The sequence below is a fragment of the Gobius niger genome (genome assembly GCF_951799975.1).
Source record: "Gobius niger genome assembly, chromosome: 9".
NCBI classification, from domain to species: Eukaryota; Metazoa; Chordata; class Actinopteri; order Gobiiformes; family Gobiidae; genus Gobius; species Gobius niger.
In genome coordinates, this window is record NC_136860.1 from 22,890,766 (window position 1) to 22,910,071 (window position 19,306).

The following is a 19,306-nucleotide window of genomic DNA, read 5'->3' on the forward strand; positions in this document are numbered from 1 at the left end:
TCTTGCACGTTCAAATCTAATTTCCTCCCAAGCAAATGCAAGACTAGTCCAGCAAACAAGACTTCCTGATGCGTGTGCGATGGATAGACAGTGGATGAATTCTGCTTTTACGCAGCTGACGATGACAAACACATATGCCTGCCAAGAGACTTTCTCTAAAGGTCAAGATGGACCGCACTGATGGTTAGTAGCTCGCAATTTGTGTGTGAAAGGGAGAGGGAGAGATGAAGGGGGTTTATGTGGAAATGCCAAGCCCCCAGCCCCATGTATGAAGTCGACCGTAACACACACACGTCAATAGGCTGAACGCAGTGCTCCTGGTATTAATAATAAATATGGATATTGCATTATTTAGACACCTTGATTATTAATGCTGAAATGTGGATGGAGCCAAAGCCCCCCAGAGCACCTCAGTGGGGTTCACATGGGGAGTCTAATTACTGGTTTACCCTACACATGACACTCTGATATAAAATGCACCAGCATGTAGCACTTTGTCAGCGTCCGTCATGCCTGAGTTTTAACATGTTGTCAGTGACTGTCCATCAGTAACTTGCTGTGAAACATGTATTTATTATTTGTGCGAGATACAAGTAATAAATCCTTCACTGGTAAATAATGGGCGAAGGAGACCAGCGGCTGTTTGAAACTGCAGTAGGAAGTCACGTGTCGCTTCTGTACATAATATAGCCCATTATATATCGTTTATAGTGTTCTTTAGGTCTTGCTACAACTACATTTAGCTCCCTTCCCTAATGTCAAATACATTGCTGTCCTCTCTACAACTTCTCTCCTTCTTCACTTTTGTTGCCCTGTCTTCCATCCGTATTGCTTCTCATCTGTGGTTTTAAATATTTAGGCATTCAATATCTAGGTCCTTGTTTGTTGCAGTTTTGTTGTTATGCCATTGGTTTCTGTTTGCAGCCTACTTCTGCTTTTCACTTTCTTCTTTCCATCTCCTTCCTTCCTTCCTTCGTTTTCTCCTCCTCATGTTGTACACAAATAAATGCTCTTACTGGTACTTAACCTTGCTCTGCGATCCATTACGGCCATCTTCCAATTGCCTCTTTACCTCAGTTGCTTTTTGCTGTCCGCTGTTCTGAACGTCACTGTCCACAAATAAACATATCCTGAAATGTGATGTTATTTACTACTGACTGTATGATACTCACCGCTGTCTGCTCTCTACATACTGGTTCAGGTTGTTTCTTCCATCCACAATAGGAGTTATGAAATAAATATTGTTTGTGTGTCCCTATTACTCTCACCGATGCCCACTCCAGTCACAGTGATGCAGCCGATAGCAACAGGCAGGGCATCAGTTGTAAAACACCAAATCTCTAAAACTGTGGCACAGCCTGCCCCTTAGTCTATGTGTTCTCATGGATCTGTCCCTTTTTAAATTCAGATTAAAGACTCATCTTTTCAAACTGGCTTTCAATACCTAGGATGTCAAGGATGTAATTATTTTGTGTTTAGAAATAGTTTTATCTCTCTGTGAAGCACTTTGGTCTTCCTGGTGCTGTTGCAAAGTGCTACATAAGTAAACTTTGATTGGTTTCTATCATTTCTATAAACTAGAGATGCACTAATCCATACTTTGTGTCTCAGGATACTTTGGACTTTGAGTACCTTCCGATCCTAAGTACCAGTGCAAAACCAGAGCTCCTTAAAACAATGTGAGCATGTCAAACTGATAACTACTTGTTATCAGTAACTCTGCAACAGTGTTATAAAACTGGAAAGCAATCATTATGAGACATTCAGCAGTGACCAGTGAAGGGTCTTTTGGCAATAGTGAAATGTATTTGCTGAAATGCTGAACCAATCCAGTCAAGATACTAGTACAGATTGTGTTCTCATGACAACATTCTAAAGAGCGTATACTTGAGGTGAATGAAGGTGGTGGGCAGCTGAGAATTCTATGGTGGTATCTTGTTTTAGTTTTGGTTTATCTCTGTCATTACTGGACCAATCCACATAAAACGAAAATGGTTCCAAAGCTCAGTCACGTAGTGTAAACAAAGGTTTCTCAAAAAAGCGCTCAAAAGTTGTGACAATGTTACAGATGAAAATTAGCCATTGTGGCTAACTCTGGCATATTTACATGTGGACTTTGAGGACTCATGTTAATTAATCTTAAATAAAGAAATATTCGAGGACACGGGTGTGATGTTGGCTTGTAGAAAGAACTTTCAGCCATAAGAATGACATGGCAAGTTTGGTGACCCAAACATTCCTAAATAATGATCAGGTACAACAGTTGATTATGATATCATCAAATTGTAGAACGTGAACGCAACCCACTGGTTAAAAATCATTACAATATAGGAATGCAGATATAAATATTTTTTTCTTTAAACTTGAGTTGTCATGTGCTTTGCTTAACAACACTGTTTTGAGCCAGGTTTGGGGTTATGGACGAAGGTCGTGTCAACAGCATTACACCATCCGGCCTCTGCCAGCCTTTAGACACAACCTTCTAATGGCTTTGGGTCACCTAGGTGCAGACACAAGCTGCTTTTTGCGGTACATTCTAAGTTTGTTCTCTTGGGGAACTCTACTATAGCCTATAATGAATAGGACCCAGGAGTTTGGGAGTTTTTTGGTTTGTTTCTCTAAACCACTAACAAGCTGTCATTCACATTCAAGGAGCTTGTGGAAATAGTACTCAAACTTGTGTTGCGCCAGGTAGTTTATTTTTATAGATTTTTTTTTGTGGAGCCGCTACTTTGATCTCCAGCCTTTGATGATCTGCGGCTCACAGTTGGTGTATGTGTAATTGATTTTTTACCATCTTCAATTGCCTTTATCTACTTCTGAACAAGCTCTCTTTATAAATTGATGTTGTGCGGATGAAAAAATAACGAGGCTCTTTGTGTCTTTTTGTCTCCACAGGTAAAGGAGACCTGATTGGCTCTGACTCTCTGACTAAAGAGCAAGTGATAAAGACCAATGCCAATGTCAAGGCGCTGACCTATTGTGACCTCCAGTACATCAGCCTGAAGGGACTGAGGGAGGTGCTGCGCCTGTATCCGGAGTACGCTCAGAAGTTCATCAGCGAGATCCAGCACGACCTCACCTACAACCTTCGAGAGGGCCACGGCACAGACGTGAGTAGGAATACCAATCGGAAATACAGCCGGTGCATGAATGGCCTTTATGCAGCAGTATTGTAGTTGTAGAGGACTGAAATATGTCGCTAAGCTGATAATCACATGCATTAGAGAAGATGTTTGTATGGGCTTAACAACACAGTGAGCAGGTTGTGCTTATGACATTTATGACTTATGACATTTGCCAATTGCAACCATTACAGATGTGATTTTGATTTGATTGCAAATGAATGTGCAGCCGTGAATGCCACCTCTCACTGGTGCATGGTGTTGTTGTGTCCTTGGGCAAGACACTTTACCCGCCCTGCCTTCAGCGTCTGTGTATGTTAGTGCTGTGGGTGTGCATGGGTGAAAGGATTTTGATGTAAAGCGGGATGATATAAAACCATTAAAGACATTGAGTGTTTATCCATAAAATAAAAATGATTCAAATTGATTGCTAACTTAAAGAATCAGTACCTAGTCTATCTCATAAGTGATATTGATTAAGCAAATTTAATGGTTATAAATCATCCAATATGACAGACAAAGGAGTATGGGTGCATGAAATTCCCTGTTTTGTGCTTGCATACTGGCAGTCATTTCTATGTTTAAGTACATTTGTGGGGCCACAGTTTTGGACTGGTAGGTGTTAGGGGGAGGAGGGGCCTGACCACAGCATTCGTGTTCTGAATCTGGTAGCGTATCTGTTACACTTGGTATGAATGTGCTTGTTTCTTTGCTTTTTTCTTTTGACAATTCTCTCCTCTTGTTTGTAATTAAACACATCAGTGTGATCTTTGTCCTTCATGCATTGCACACTGAGTCATAGTTCCCCAAGAGAAAACAACTCGTGACTTAACAATAAGGTGTTGACCAAAAATTAAAGTGCAGTGATCAGAGAATTTGGTCTGGGAATTGGAACCCATTCAGCCTGTGCAGTCTGAGCACATACAGTCCTTGGGCATGCACTTCACCGCCCAGTCACAGTAATGTAAGGATAGTGGGTAATGTAGCAGCTGGTTTGTGACAGGAAAGTCATCGGATATTTAAAACAAATATGAAAAAATGAAAGAAAGAATCTGCCAAAATCACCAAGTGGCTTTGGTCTAAATAATATATAGAAATTTCTCTTCTTATTGGCCAAATGTTTGAATACATAATAAAACTGACCATGCTTATTTCTATCTCACTGGGTTCACTATACAAACAGAAGCAAAAGTGCAGCCTTGAAAATGCACATTTGTAATTCCAATCCGTATATGCCTCGAGTATGTGCCCTGAAGGCCCCTCGCCTCACCTTAAAAGCCGCATACAAAAATGCTATTCCCGGCCTTCATTCACACACTGTTTATTTATAGCTTGTTGTGCATTTCACACTGGAAAACGAACTCTCAGCCCCAGCCTCGACTGGTGCGCCACGAGACAGAGCGCAAAACACGGGGACCAGAATAGCTTAGTGCTGCTGTTTGAAGCTGTCCTGTTACTAAAAATAGCATGGGGGGGAAGCACGGGCTCTCCCTGACTGGCTGTCCCCCTCGCTGCTGCTGCTAAGATTGGATCCTGCTGGATATAAATAACCCAGCCAGTGGGGGAGAACAGTTGGGGGGGGGGGGGGGGGGGGGGGGTAGCAGCACGGATACAGGAGGGATGGGGCTGTCTCATTTTCTTCTCTATCCCTCCCTTTTCTACTGCAGTGCTCGATGTTCCTCCGGGGCAGAGTACACTTACTGCAGAGAGAGTGGTCTCGGACATGTATGTGTGTTTGTGCATGTGTAGAGAAAAACACACACAAAGTGGTTGTGCGGTGCCTAGAGGATGGCACATTCCAAATGGACAAACAGCTGCCAATATCTTTGCTCCAGGTTGCAGTGGTCCAGCGTGGTTATGCATACAAAGCTCCTCCGGTTCTGGCTGTAGGTCAGGAGTGGGGTTACATATGTATGACCAACAAGACAGGAAAATAATGCACAATGACGCTGTTAAAACAAATCAAAATATTGTTTTTGTTTTTTTACATTTTCATAGTAACAGTTTTAAAATTCCTTCTTGTTGCAACCATCTCCATCTGTCCAGGCTGGGGCGATGGCACGACCTCTTGTAGCTGGAATCCTCTCGGCATTCATTGATTTGCAAAGCAGTTGGACAAAGAACAGACCTGAACTTAGATGAAAGGCGAAGAATTCTAAACACAGTCCAGATTTTAAAATTTTGTTTAATCATTTTTACTAAGATGGAAAAGTCTTGGTTGACTGTGAGCTTACACAAACAAAGGTTTTACTCCAAATGTCCCTCCAGATTCTCCTTTTCTCTTCTCCTTGACTGGCATGTGGTCTCTCTGAATTGGGTGGTTTTCAAACTTATTTAGCTGGTGTTTTGTGCCAGTAAATAAACCTTGATCTCGAACCCTGTTGCTCCTTAGGCTGGAAAAGTTAAGGAAAGGTAGTGTAGGAAAGTGTGTGTTTCTTTTTAATAGCTACAACTGCAGCTGCATATGAACATTTTAGTCCAGAATAGAGCATCTTTTGTAGCTGAACAAGTTATTGTTTTAGTTTTCTCATATTGCCGCTGACAGACTGTTATGACTCTTGTGCCTTGAGGAACGTGAATAAACTAGCTGATTAAGCTCACAGTCAACAACGAGCCGTGTTTTGTTTCACTGTCTCGCACGGCATAATCTCCAAATCGTCTCTGCCGTCTCCGTGCATTACTGCTAGATAGGTGCGATATTAAGAGAGATCACGCGTTTTTGTATCCACACTTTTCACATATATGAGCACCATACTTGAGATGCTGCAAGTCGGCCCGTGGAGCATTCAAACATGCAGTCACACGTTCACAGACACAGCCTATCTATCACACCCCCGCATCGCGCGCAGCTCCTTGGATTTCTTTTCCTTTTTTTTTTTTTTCTTTCCTTTTCTCAGGAGCTCTGAGCTAAGATTAGAAACAAGAGGGCTAAAAATAAATTACACCGGCACGAGATGGGGGAGTTAGAAACAAGGACAGGGGAGATGGAGGGAATGCTGAGCAGGCACAGACGCTTGATTAGACGGGTTAGAGGGGGGGAAAGCAGTGGGAAATTGTCTGGAAAATAAATGAGGAAAAACATGGGGCGTTGGTGTCTCTGCATGATGAGATGTGACTAATTGTTACTGCTGCATATGACAGTGTTGGGAAAAAAAATATTATTTATTCATTGTTTCATGTCACAATGTGAGAATGTACAATCAGTTAGATGTGCATAGTTTTGCGCCTTTACCAAGCACTGATAAATTAACACGGCTAGTCTACATTAGGAAAGGTTTTCTCAGTGTTAGATAGACCTATTGTTTTTAATGCAACTTTAATGGATGTGACATATTTTCATGTAATTTCACTTTGTACATCTATCCCCCAAAAAAAGAGTACAGAGAAATTACTGAATCTATGCAGAACACAATTATCTGGGAGCATAGCTGAAAATCACTGCCGGTGGTGGGAAAAAAGACCAAATGTCGAGTCAGGTTTTGCTGCTGAAACAATAACATCAAGTGATATTACAATATGAATCAGTTTATATTTAGTCGAAGCTTCATGGACGACAAAATAAACATGCCACATTTGGACTTTTTAGTGCGTTATTTGGCTTAACGGTTTCAGGGATGTAGACAATAAAACGTAGAGTAATCACAATGAGAGTTGGTCTTTGGGGCGTTGTCAGGAGTCAAAGACAACGGTGCAAAGACAGGGACAAACTTGACAGTATTCCTCACAGAAGTGTTGAAAATAAAAATATCTTTCCTTTAAATGCTTTGTTTACAATCAGTAAATCAGTTGATGCCAGTACTGTTTGGTCTTTGATTGCCCTCTACTGGTGAGCGTAGGTACAACGTGCCTCTATGATCCTTGTGTTGCTTTATTTCAATCAATACATTCAACAGGCTTTAATATCAACAGGTCTTCAAGGCAACAACTTGAAAACAAATGATTCACTTGACTGAACTCGTGTTTGCTCTGCTCACAGGGCGACTGGGAGAGTAACGGAGGTCTCGTGAAGAAGTTGCCTTCCATCAAGGAGGACGAGGAGGGAGATGAAGAGCAGAACTCTGTGTCCCGGGCCCCTCGCTCCCCTCTGCGCCTGAGCAGGGGCTTGAACTCACCCCTGCGCTCCCCCCTGCTGCCCCCCCGGCCCTTCCGCTCCCCCTCCGAGCACTCGCGCCCCAGCACTCTGCAGATCCCTGTGGTCAGCTTCAACAGTGCACCGCCTGAACTCAGTCCGAGGTAAAGATACACCACAGGGCAAACTTACAGGTACAGAGCTCTAAGTCTCAAAGTCTTCAAAGAATGCATCGATCTGTGTGCATCCTCACTGCTTTTTCTGCTCCCCCTTTGATTTCATTTTGGGCATTCTATAGCTCTGATAAAACAGCCACATGTTCACTGCATCCTCAAAACAATGCCTAACAACAGTGGAGTAGCGCTGGTGTGTGGGGTCAGTAGCAACACGACTGACTGCGGCTCGCACTGCAGCTGTCCGTGTGCTGTCGGTCGGTTTCCATGGCAACTGGATTACGCCGGAATACAGTGTTTAAAGGAACGTATAGGTTTTCTCACCGTGTGTGACGAGAAAATAAATGTTTGGGACCAATACTGACAAGAAATGACCAAGGGAGACAAAAAAGATGCGGCTTGTCTTTGATATTTTTTATGCATCCCAGACACATACTGTAATTACCGCCTCAGTGCCTTTTATCAGCCGCCGATCTGATTTGCATTCCCCTCTCAAGGCCTTATTCTTTAATCCTGTTTTCTGCAAAGGTTCGTGGACGGCATCGAAACAGAGAGCTTCTCCAACTTGTCTCAGAAGTTTGAGTTCAGCCCCAGTCTTTCTCCAGTGGGATCTTCTCCATATCCAGGTAAAACATTAATAATGTTGCATCATATACTTTTGTGCATTGTTTTTATGTCAGAGCAATATCTAATAGACAAGATGTGTGTCTTAGGAATGAGGGAGCAGGCTGACATCAAGCAGAGTGTGTCCAAACTGACAGAGGAAGTAAGTCTAATATCTTTTTCTTGTCAATATTTTCTTTTTGATCAATGCTACATCAACGCATGAAATCAATGTTAAAAAAAAAATACTGGAAAAGACTAAATGTCCACTAAATGTACTGTTGAAAGTTTGTAATTGTATTCAGCAGGCCCAGATGCTTCGACCACATGATGATCTAATATAATCATTTATTAATAAACTATTATGACTGTCTCTCCTCAATTTGACATCTGTCATAGCTGAAGTGAAAGATGTTGGCTGCTAAACAGTTTTTCCTCGTGTTTATTCTCATGTTCCTGCAGATGAACAGTCTCTCCAAACAAGTGTCCCAGCTCAGTCATGAGTTGCAGGAGATGACCCGGCTCCTAAAACCCCTCCTGCAGACCTCTCCACACTCGCTCCTGGCCACAGCAATCCCAAACTTGACCCCGCCCCCCAGCAGCGCCAGCCAGCAGCCGCCCAGCCTGACGGTGCCTCCCTCCGTGACCCCGGTCACCCCGGTCACCCCTTGCTCTCAGCAAAGACCAGACTCTCAGTCCTTACTGGACAGTACGGTCATAGAGGAGGTGGATTTGCCTGGATGTCTTCTCCCTACACCAAACACGCCACAAAATTCCTTGACATCATCGCCTCTTCTGCCGTCCAAATCTCACAGGCTTAACTGTAAGACTGATGAGGGCCTTCCTGAAGGTTCACCTGTTATTCGGAATCTTCACATTTCATCCAATAACGGGATAGTCATCCCGGCACATCAGGAAGCTCCACATACACCTTCCCCTTCTCTGTCCTTTTCAATGTCTTTGTCCTCGTCACCATCGCTGTCCCCTTGCCAGGGCCCCCATCTGTCCCGTCCCAGTAGCTGCAACAGCCGAAACCTCTTACAACAGCCCCAATCGCACCACCCGCCCCTTTCCTCCCACTGCTCCGCTCCCCCCTCTCTCTCCTCGTCCCCGGGGGACCGCAGGTTAAAGCAGGCCGCGCCTCTCCTACCACACACCTTCTCCCCCTGTCCTTCAACGCTGTCCCTGCCGATGTCTTTGGACTCCAGGACAAGGCACGGAGACTCCCCACAGACTGCGTTCCGGTGTAACTCGCGACAGAGTCAGGCCGAGGGGAGACCACCCTGTTGTCCCCAAGAGCTGGAGATGCAGGAGAGAGGACACACAGACTCCAAGCAGTCCTCCACAGAGCACATAAGCTTCATAGACGAAGAATAGTGTTCTGAACCCGAGTAGCACAGACACATGGGGTGGGGGGCTCAGCAAAAATGAAGGATGTGTTCAACTCATGGTGTGTCCAGAAAGTAATTACAATGACATTTTTAAATAATTTTTGTTGGTGGGTTTTTCAATTGAGTGTCTCCAAAGTTATCAATTCTTTTATCCTGAATGTATAATCAGCGGTGGGTAGTGTAGCCAAAATATTTACACAACTGAGAGTAACATTACTTAAAAATAGTTTTACTCAAGTAGCAGTAAAACGTTACTCAAGTACATGTACTTGAGTCAATGTAACTGAGTACTACCTGCCTCTGGGTATAACAGACATTAGTGAGATGATGTTGATTATATCCACACACTAATGGTGCCATTACAATTTAACTATAAAGTAGCCCAAAATGTGAAAAAGATCCCAAATCCACCTCTCAACACTTTACTACTTTGAGAAATAGCACTCACTCTGCACAGACTTTGCTAAACTCTAAAACTGTTGGATAAACATATTTATGAAGCCATTGTCTCAGCTTTCTTGACACACCCTGTGTTGTATTATGGCAAAAAATGCAAACAAACAAAAAAACAATGATTTTTACAGATAGTCATAGATCAGGTTTGTGCAGAGTACACTGAAACGGAAGCACAAAACCTGCTCTCTGCAAAATCAGCGTTACCAATTCAAAGCCTGCACTGACCAGCAACACGGAACAACTTAAACACAACTTACTTACTATCCATAGTCTTTGCTTATTGGACAGCCCTGTCTCTGCAAACACAGCTCATATATCATAATGCTATAGCGGTCAATGCCTCTCTTTAAATAAGGGCAAGTATTCTACACATATCTCAAACACAATATTCCAAGCAACAGCGCTGGGACTGAGAATGTAACCTTTTTTAATCCAATATCACTCTTTCTTTTTTGCTTCATTAGTGGAGTTACACACAGGCATATCATTATAATCAATGACAGATTAATGAATTTAACACATTTCTTCTCGGAACCTATTTGGGGATCTAAGAAAGAGCATAAGCAAGTGAATATTTTTCAAACGAAGATTTGATTTTGACAAAATGTTTAAGGTCAGTGCATATTAAAAACTGCAGCTCTTGAGTGTCATTCTTAAGTGTTCCAGTGTTTTTTTTAATTATATTGCAATCATCTGCAGTATATTCAGCAGCTGGGCTTATCCTTTAATGCCTGATCAGTGTTATTTGAATTAGGTAAATCGTCCATTTGGTTATCATTAAAATCATATCCAAACAAAAACAAGTTATAAAAAGGGGTGGATTTTAAAGAAAGTGAAAATGCTAAGTCTTGCAGGTTGTGAACCAAAGACAAAAAGTCACGCAATAGTTTTCACACTAATTATTACTGCATTACTGCACCGCGGTCAACAACATCATAACTGTTTACAACAAAGCCAATCAGATTGTACAGCAAACCCCCCCACTTCACTCGAGCTTTAGCCATCCAACCATCCGTGCCTTCTTCATCTAAACTCCCCGATAGGCCATTATCTACAGGTAACTATTAGGAACCTAACTGAAAAGCCATCACCAACAAACAAACACGCACCTTCACCTAAAATGCATTATATTTTTGAGCAGAGCAATGCACATTTGCAAGATTCCTTTCTTATTCCTTTCTCTGCAAACAGGATCTATTGTGTAGCCTTCCCAATTCAAATGTAGCACACATGCATTTATAGACAAATTCACTCAGTATAGTCGTCATCAATTCCACTGCCAACCGAACTACCACAATGGAGGTCCCAGGACTTTCATGTATGGATATATTGCATTTGTAACATAGGATTGTCAGAACGGTTTCTATTTTCAGTAACTACCTAAATCTTCTGCAGCTCTGTGCGGTGGTTATCCACGTGGGCAACAAATTTTGGGAGGGTATTGGGCAAACACAAAGGGGTTTTAAAATAAATGCATGTCACTGAACATTTTTGCATGAGAAACGTGCCTGCTATAACAATGTCAGGGGTGGGAGTTGGATTGGAGAGTATGGACTTCCTGCCCTGTTGCTGAGATGTATTTTAATATTGCAGACTGCTGTTACATAATACTTTACCAGGATTACATACTGTGCAAAAATAAAGTGTTGTTTTCTAAGATGTCTGTGTCCTTTACCATTATGTATTTCAACAACAGTAGGTCCAGAAAGGATCATAGCAGCCTACAACTCTTCTCTGTTGATTCTTAAGTTATGTGCTCAGTCTTATTTTGACTCTTGAGAAAATCTGCATCCAGGCTCATACAGAGGCAATAGTTTTCTGTAATGCACAAGAGAGTTACGTATGTAACTACAGTTCTACAAATCCCAGATGGAGATTCGTAGAACCGTGGATCAGGAGGATCGTGGATCATGGATCAGTAGGGATGAAATGGAACTGAATAGACAGCCTTCATCCTGTATGAATATTCCAAAACAACTATTCCTGAGAGCAAAGCAACGGGTCTGCGGTTGTTGAACACTACTTTTTTACACGTTTCAAACATAAATGTTTAATGTATCATTGTATGTAGGGTAAACAATAGAACAACAATAGATAAACAAGGTAAACCATTTTAGTGTCAAACTTCTACAGAAAGAAAACTTTCACATCCCACTGTATATCAAAATGTTCCCCAATGCAGGAATCGATTTATTTGACTTAAAACCTTTATCTAAACCATAAATACGACTCTGCACAAATGCATCCTTCTACATGTCTGCATATATTGACATTCATTCTATCGGAGCCCAAATTAACGTCACAAGACAGAGCAAGAGGAAAAAGGAGAACTCTAACAGAGGCATGAAATGCAATGTTTCTTTATTCCAATGCGTTCAAAGAACTTGGGGCTTTTACCCTGCAGGGATCGGATTCAAAATACTCTTTCAAATGTTTCCTCCTTGTCGACAGACAATAACAATCAATCCTGGAGATTTACCATTTTTACTCATCACTTTGGACAAAGCGCAATAACAAAGTGCAGAAGAGTTGATTAATAAGATTGCATTCAAAGCTTCGGCCGTACATTTCTCCTATTCTTGGTATAGAATGTGCATACTTAGGAGGTCGGGCAGTACAAATAAGCACTATTTACGGTGTATGTGTATTTCCTATTGAGGGACTATGTTGTGATTGAAATGACAAGCTCCTAACCAGCTCTGAAGAAGCACAACTAGTAGAAAAGATTAACTAAAACTTAATAGAATCTGTAGCAAAGAACGATGTTCAAAAGCCAAATTCATTTGCATCAGTGGACAGAAAACCTAATCTACTGTGCCGAGAGTTAAGGTTATAACAGAATGACAACAGAGGGTAGGAGGAAAATAAAAATCCAAAAATATATATTTATATTTATATACATTTATATATTTACGAGGTATGTATTCACAAAAAAAACATCCAAATTTTCAAAATAGGCAGTCTGTTTTTACAGATGTCATTATTTATGACACCATAAGGAAAAATATTTATCTTAGTTAACAATTAAAAAAGTGGAAGGAGTGAAGTCCATCAATCAATCCAGCTCTTCAACCTTTTTTATTCAAAGGTTCAGAGTCCTGAGTCTCCTCTGTGGGTTTTCCAAAAGCGTCCCGACCAACTGTCACAGGCCTGGCACTGGCGACTGGCTGCTGCACTCAAACAAAATGTCTAAATCTCAAAGCCCCAAGAGTTTACTTCATTGAAAGAAAAACCATCAGTGTCTGACGACCTCAGTCATAAAATTGAGGTTTGAGAACAAGTTGAGGTGGTGGTGTCCAGTATTTAAGTTAAAGGGAGGCCAGTCACACTTTCAAACAGGAGATGTTGTGCAACAAACAAAGCTCCAAAATATACTAGAAACTATAGCAACCAAAGGTGTCCTCCAAACAGGTTAGTAGATTTGTCTCCACAGTAGTCATGCCAGGTACTGCTGCATAGCAGTCTTTGCCCTGTAAAATACAATGTGTTACCATAAACGTAAACATTTGAGTAAATCAAAGCCATATACTAAGGTTCTTGTACCCACCGGTCACTGAGGTTGGGATCAGAGCACTGCGTGAGTTTGTGCAGGATGTCCACAAAGCCCATTTCTCTCAGTTTGTCTTGACGCTCCTGAGAACCTGAGAGAATCAAAAACAAGATCAATTATTATTTCCAACCGAATAAGGATAGACAAAAAGACACTGTTATAAACCATTTTTCCTTTGGGAAAAGCGCCCAAATGCCAAATTTCAGTTACATATCACTTCTCTAATTTCCAGATGACTATATTACTCACCATCTTCTTCATTCCAGATTAAATTGGAAACGCAAAAAGTGGCAGCAAGCTGCAGCTTCACATTTGAATGCCCCTGATGTAAAAATAGAAAATACAAGTACATGAAAACTACAGATGAGCGTCAAAACAAGATTCTATTAATTATACACTGTACCATGTAGTATTTGACTTTCTGAAGCATGTCATCATTGGTCATGATGAGGTCTTTGGCTGTGTTGCCATCTGCGATGTTTGCAAGAATACACAATGTCTAGGAGAAAGGGGAGAAGATGCTGAAGCTGCATGGCAAAGATATGGTCCATGAATACACATTGAAGAATACAGTATTCAGCTCATACTCACCTGTTCTTTGACCTCAATGCTCTGCTCAGCCTCGAGAATCAGGGTCACCGCCTGCATGATTTGCTTCCCATGAGAACTCATGATTTGGTCTATATGCTGAGAAAGGTATGTGAAAAACAAATCATGTCAAGTTTCTCATTTTGTCTTTATTTTCTCAACATATGTTCATAGCACAGGTCTCACAGGACGAGTCGACAGTAGATTTCGTAGTAAACCGAGTGTCTTCATTAGCACATTGGCGTCAGGGTCTGACAGGAGTCGAAACAACTGTTCTGTTCCAAGACATCGAACTATCTCCACTTTAACTTTCTGATCTGCCTGGAAAGCCATGTTCTGCAAACACAACCAACCATGAAACCACTGAAAATTCTCCACACGTGCAACTACAAACAGACAATCAAAAAAAGGAGGAGCTGAATAAAAACAAGATCTTACCATCAGCGCCCAGATCCCATTGACTCTCAGAGCAGGGCTATCACTCTGAGTCAAACTGCATAGTAATTCTACTACCCCTGATTCCAGGATAGGCTGAGAACATATTAAAACTCTATTAAAGTAGCATATACCATCACCTTGCGTATATGGGTATATGTGGTCACCTCTTTACTGGGTGAAAACTCAAGCAGTAGGTTGCATAGTGTAGATGACGCCATAACCAGAACTTCATCCGGAGCATTTTGTAATAACTAAAAGGTAAAAATATTTGATATGCAGTCAGATTATTAAAAGAGAGTTCAAATCCATTAAATACAAAAATAAAAGTGATTCACTAACTTTCATAAGAGGTTTCCACACTGCATGGTCATGGAAACTCGTTCTAAGCTGTTGCACTGAACGAGACAGACTATGAAGACACCTAATGAAGACGTTGAGAAATATTACTATCCAGTAATGTGAGCTTGAGAAAAAGTGAAATAGGTTTTACCTGACAGCAGCCAGCCGAACCTTGATGCTAGATTCTGATAAACCACTGACTATCCTGTCCATCATATTCTCTGTTTCAGTAATCTGAAATAGCAACAATGATTAAGTTAGACAAAAGGGTAATTACTTTTGCTAAAAAAGGTATTTATCAAAATGGAACGTACTTTTTTACGAATATCTTCGTCATTTGAACCCAAAGAGGCATAAAGTTTGAAAGCAGCTTGCCTGAGCTCATGTGCATGTTTTAGATCATGATCAAGCTGAAGATAAAAAAAAGAGAAAATTATTGTGACATTGCAACTAAAAATACAAATGCGGCACCACCATAATTTTAACAAAAACACCTGAGGTTTAAAGTTTGATAGCTCATTTTAATCAAAAGTCAGGAATTATAACGTGCTCAATCATACCCGCTTGATGTCGGTGATTGCAGAAACAGAGCTTGGGTACTTGAAGTAGTCTGCCAACATGGCAACCAGGTGGTCTGTGGTGCTGGCAATCCTCTGCAGCTCCACGTCAGGCTCCATCAGATAGGCTAGAGTCTCCGCACCCTCTACCCGCTCCTCCAGCAGGTGTTCTTTACTACACATCCGAACCAGGCATGGCAACGTCTGAAAGAAGTTAAATAAATTACGTCATAAGTCAATTTATAACAGTTTGTTTTTATTTCATTATTGCACAGTATATGCTGAGGATGTACCTTTACTACTACTACTTAGATGAAATGTATGAAAATTGCTTTATAAATAATGTTTGATTGATTGACCTTTAGAACTATACAGCTGTCATCAGTCCGGATGGCACCCGCTCGACACATGTATGTTAAACTGAAAGCAGTGAAAAAAATAAGGAGCAAAACAAAACACTTGATAAATAAAACAAACTATGAAAAATGCTATGACGCTTCTCACCATTTGGCTGCGGTTAGCTGCATTTCAATGGGATGATCCCTTTGCATCATTTTGACAAATACCTGAGAAAGCAGCTCACCATCCACCAGCACTGTGACCAAAAAGCACAGGCATTGTTAGCCTCACTAAAACGCTCAGCTTAGAAATGTTAAGTTCTTACCATTCACTAGTGTCATGGAGACCTGAGTGTTCTCATACGCTAGGACTGAGAAACACTTTAGCGCCTGCATCCGAACCTGCACACAGTGCTCATTTGTTAAATCCAACTTAAATGAAATAACTACTACAATAATTGATTTACCTTGTATGAAGGAGAAATTAGTAACGGAGCAATGTTCTGAATGGCACCATGATTAAAAAGAACTGTTTGGTGCTCTGGAGTCTAAAACATGAACAAAAATGTTGATCATATTAGAAATGCACAGGTCGTACTAGGGCAGCACAATATGAGAAAAGACATATCAGTTCCATTAAATTTAAACAGAAATAAGCACTTTTTCTTATTTTTTTTATTGTCTAAAATTGTGTTAAATGAAGACAAATGCTAAATCACAACGACCTAAACAAGGATAAAATGGAACTGAATTAGGAATATTGTGTCACATTGCGGCTCCTTGAGATTTGAATTTTTGAGTTATTAATTATTGTGCCGCCCTCTATCATTCTGACTGAATATAGTTAAGAAAACAATAATTACCTTACAACAGTGGGAGAAAATCTGAGTGATGTATTCTTGTGTTCTTTCTGAACGACTAAGAAGAGACATTAAATGGGGAATCACAGTGGGGTCCTATGAAAACAGTAGGGAGGTTTTGTGAAAGTGGATCATTTATGGCTTGTGTCCCAAATGTTTGTAAGGAAATTAAACAGTGGGAGACATACAGTGTACAGCAGCTGAACGGGGGTGACAGGACTTATGAAAACCGTTCTGAGACATCGAAGACAGGCTTCAATGAAAATAAGGTCAGGGCACAACAGGCCTAGGCAGAGATCACGAATAATGTAATTGCAGTGATTTATTGTTATGCATTTACGTAATTTATGTCAGAGCTGACCTTGAAGAAGAGCAGGGATAATATGACAGTCCACTAAAGACTTGATGTTGTTTTCCGTGCCCATGGCCAGGCTGCCTAACACTATAGCACATTCTGTTCGTAGCTCTAGACTAGACGAGCTCTGTTGTAGTAGGTATAGCAACCTGGAAATCAGAAGAAAACGCATCATTATCCACCTAAACATGTACAACACACTGAAAAACAAATTCAGAGAGTATTTAATATTTAATTTAACACATGATGTGGGACAGCTGTGTGCAGCAATGTACCTTGGTACAGCTCCAAGGACAATAAGATTTGCTTTTTGCTTGTTGTTTCCAATCACAGCATTTTTCATGTCACTGTAAGAAAAACGACAATGGGTTAAGTACATATTACATTGAGTTTTATTAGAAATTGCACATTTTTCTTTTATTAGACATGTGCAATAACTTCTAATAGTTTATTTACAACTACTTGGGTTCATTGAAATATGTAGCCGTAGCAACCCTGATCAGAGTTGTTTACCACCACACCATATATAACAAGATTAAAAGAGCAAGGTTTTAAAATAGACACAGGGTACTTGATACCACATCTCCTATGTATCTCTATATGTTTGTTAATAATTTGAGCTTTTCCTGTTACGTTGCTATGCCCTACAAGAGCCCCACAGGATATCAAATAGCAGGTGAGAGAGTGAAGTGGAAAAGTACAGCTGTTTATCCGGGCCCAGTGCTAGTTAAGAGGTAACTAAAATGACTGGCGGTTAAAAAATAAAGCCAAACTTGAGTAGGTACGGGTTACCACTGAAACATGGAAGTCATTCAATACATGATATCTCCGAGAAACACATTGATTCACATTTGAAGCATCAAGATATCGGCTTGTAAAATCAATAAATTAGATAGATAGCTGTACATTTTCTTTCGTGTCGTTTTTTCATTTCCACAAAAGAGGCAAGAAAACTAAACATTTCAGTACAAACACAAACACAGAAGGAAAAGCATATTGTAATAAAATAGGACTTACATTACACCCTGAAGTACTTTTTCTGGGTCTGGATCAAATAGCCGGTCAACATAATGCCGACTAGTGGCAGTGACTTCCTGCATGAAAACACACAGACGATTAGTAAGTATGATATGTTATGATTACTTGCAGTAATTAATGCACATCATGAAGACAATGCCGCAGTTTCAATTAGTAATGCCACTGGTTAACTAAATAAAACTCTGAGGGGCTTGAAGACATTGTGTCAACAATATTCATGCCATCTTGAAATGGTACAAAACTTGTACCCAGAAGTGGCAAGTGACGCCAGAAAACTTATTTCATAAATGGCTTTAACTCGAACTTTCCACATGAGAGGAGTGTTCAGATATACCACTACTGCTCATGATCTCAACCAGCTGACAGCGCCAACTCTACTTTATGTACGAGAGGGTACAATATAATGAATGGCTGAACCAGTTTTGCTGAAACATTTAAAACAAGTACAGGATCAACAGAACCTGCAAATTCAAGGTTTACACTTCGCACAAGTTTACATTGTATCAAAATTTAATTTACTTAATATGACAACATGATCTAGCTTAAAACTAGCTTCAGTGTATTTGCCACTGTTTGGACGCGCAACATATCAGTGACCTTGTAACGTTACATTAATTGTTATTCAACACGTTTCAGTAATCTTATTAGAGATTACTGAATTTCATGGTAACTTCATAAAAGGTGATTCAGACACAACATTCGATTAGCATTTAGCTGCTAACTCATTCACTCTGACACTGACAGCTACGTTTGTTTGGATTTACTTCCTGCTAACACCAATGCCCGAGGGACGACGCAACGCACACAAGTCTTTTCATTAACCTTAACTTGTGTCCGCCCGCCCGGCACGGCACAGAGATTAAACCGCTCCCACCAAAAGGAGCATAGGTACACCGCTACAGAGCTTCTGTTGAAAACTTAGCACGCCGGCTAACAGAGTCAATAAAATATTGTCCATTGCATTACAGTTATGCATTCTATTAAATTTAAAGTCCGAGAAGTATAAATTTCCCCAATGGGTGGTACAAGTATTTAATGTTTTCTTTAAAACTATCAGAGTGGGACTCACAGATAGCACACTGATGCGGAGTGGGGCCTCCAACAAGCACGCCATCTCTCTTCCCCCGAACAAGCGCCCCAATCGGCGCAGCACTTAGCAAACACTCCGCCCCCAGGGCAGCTGAGAGTCTTTTTAAAAAGCAAGAGCAACACATATAATACTATTTAAGTGTTGAATACAAAAATGACGTTACGGTTATGAGGTGTATAATTACAAGCATTAAGTAAATTCAATCACAATCAACGGTGCTAATGTTTTTTTTAACTAGTTTAAACGTGTCGAGCGTAAACAGAAACGTCGTTAGCCTGATTAGATTCAAAGCACTTGCTTTTTAAATATTGACGTTTATACATTAAAATGAAAATA

At 40.8% G+C, this 19,306-nt stretch overlaps 3 protein-coding genes across 4 annotated transcripts in view; 1 reads left to right on the forward strand and 2 right to left on the reverse strand.

The window, feature by feature from the left end:
* Positions 1 to 9,515, forward strand: part of kcnh3 (potassium voltage-gated channel, subfamily H (eag-related), member 3) — a 95,912-nt gene extending 86,397 nt beyond the window's left edge. Inside the window, exons 12-16 of the mRNA XM_079563558.1 lie at positions 2,899 to 3,113; positions 7,102 to 7,358; positions 7,896 to 7,993; positions 8,081 to 8,133; positions 8,433 to 9,515. Of these exons, the coding sequence (XP_079419684.1) occupies positions 2,899 to 3,113; positions 7,102 to 7,358; positions 7,896 to 7,993; positions 8,081 to 8,133; positions 8,433 to 9,347 (1,538 nt within the window). The 3' untranslated portion in view covers positions 9,348 to 9,515. The remainder of the gene's footprint in view (positions 1 to 2,898; positions 3,114 to 7,101; positions 7,359 to 7,895; positions 7,994 to 8,080; positions 8,134 to 8,432) is intronic.
* Positions 1 to 19,306, reverse strand: part of plcl1 (phospholipase C like 1) — a 258,431-nt gene that overhangs the window by 50,865 nt on the left and 188,260 nt on the right. The window lies entirely within an intron of this gene.
* armc8 (armadillo repeat containing 8) lies at positions 12,797 to 19,205 on the reverse strand. Of its 2 annotated transcripts, none has more exons than XM_079563068.1 (22): positions 18,950 to 19,205; positions 17,860 to 17,932; positions 17,118 to 17,189; positions 16,849 to 16,991; positions 16,676 to 16,773; positions 16,491 to 16,583; positions 16,095 to 16,175; positions 15,954 to 16,029; positions 15,794 to 15,884; positions 15,649 to 15,709; positions 15,293 to 15,493; positions 15,047 to 15,142; positions 14,884 to 14,966; positions 14,733 to 14,814; positions 14,558 to 14,644; positions 14,394 to 14,486; positions 14,142 to 14,291; positions 13,959 to 14,054; positions 13,771 to 13,866; positions 13,617 to 13,689; positions 13,365 to 13,458; positions 12,797 to 13,287 (listed from the first exon to the last, which is right to left on the reverse strand). In XM_079563068.1, exons 1-22 carry the CDS (start codon positions 19,092 to 19,094, stop codon positions 13,254 to 13,256), a joined length of 2,118 nt encoding a protein of 705 aa, XP_079419194.1. In that variant the 5' UTR covers positions 19,095 to 19,205; the 3' UTR covers positions 12,797 to 13,253. The 2 variants fall into 2 exon arrangements, with proteins under 2 accessions (XP_079419194.1, XP_079419195.1); XM_079563069.1 differs by having other exon boundaries at positions 17,860 to 17,936; positions 18,950 to 19,147.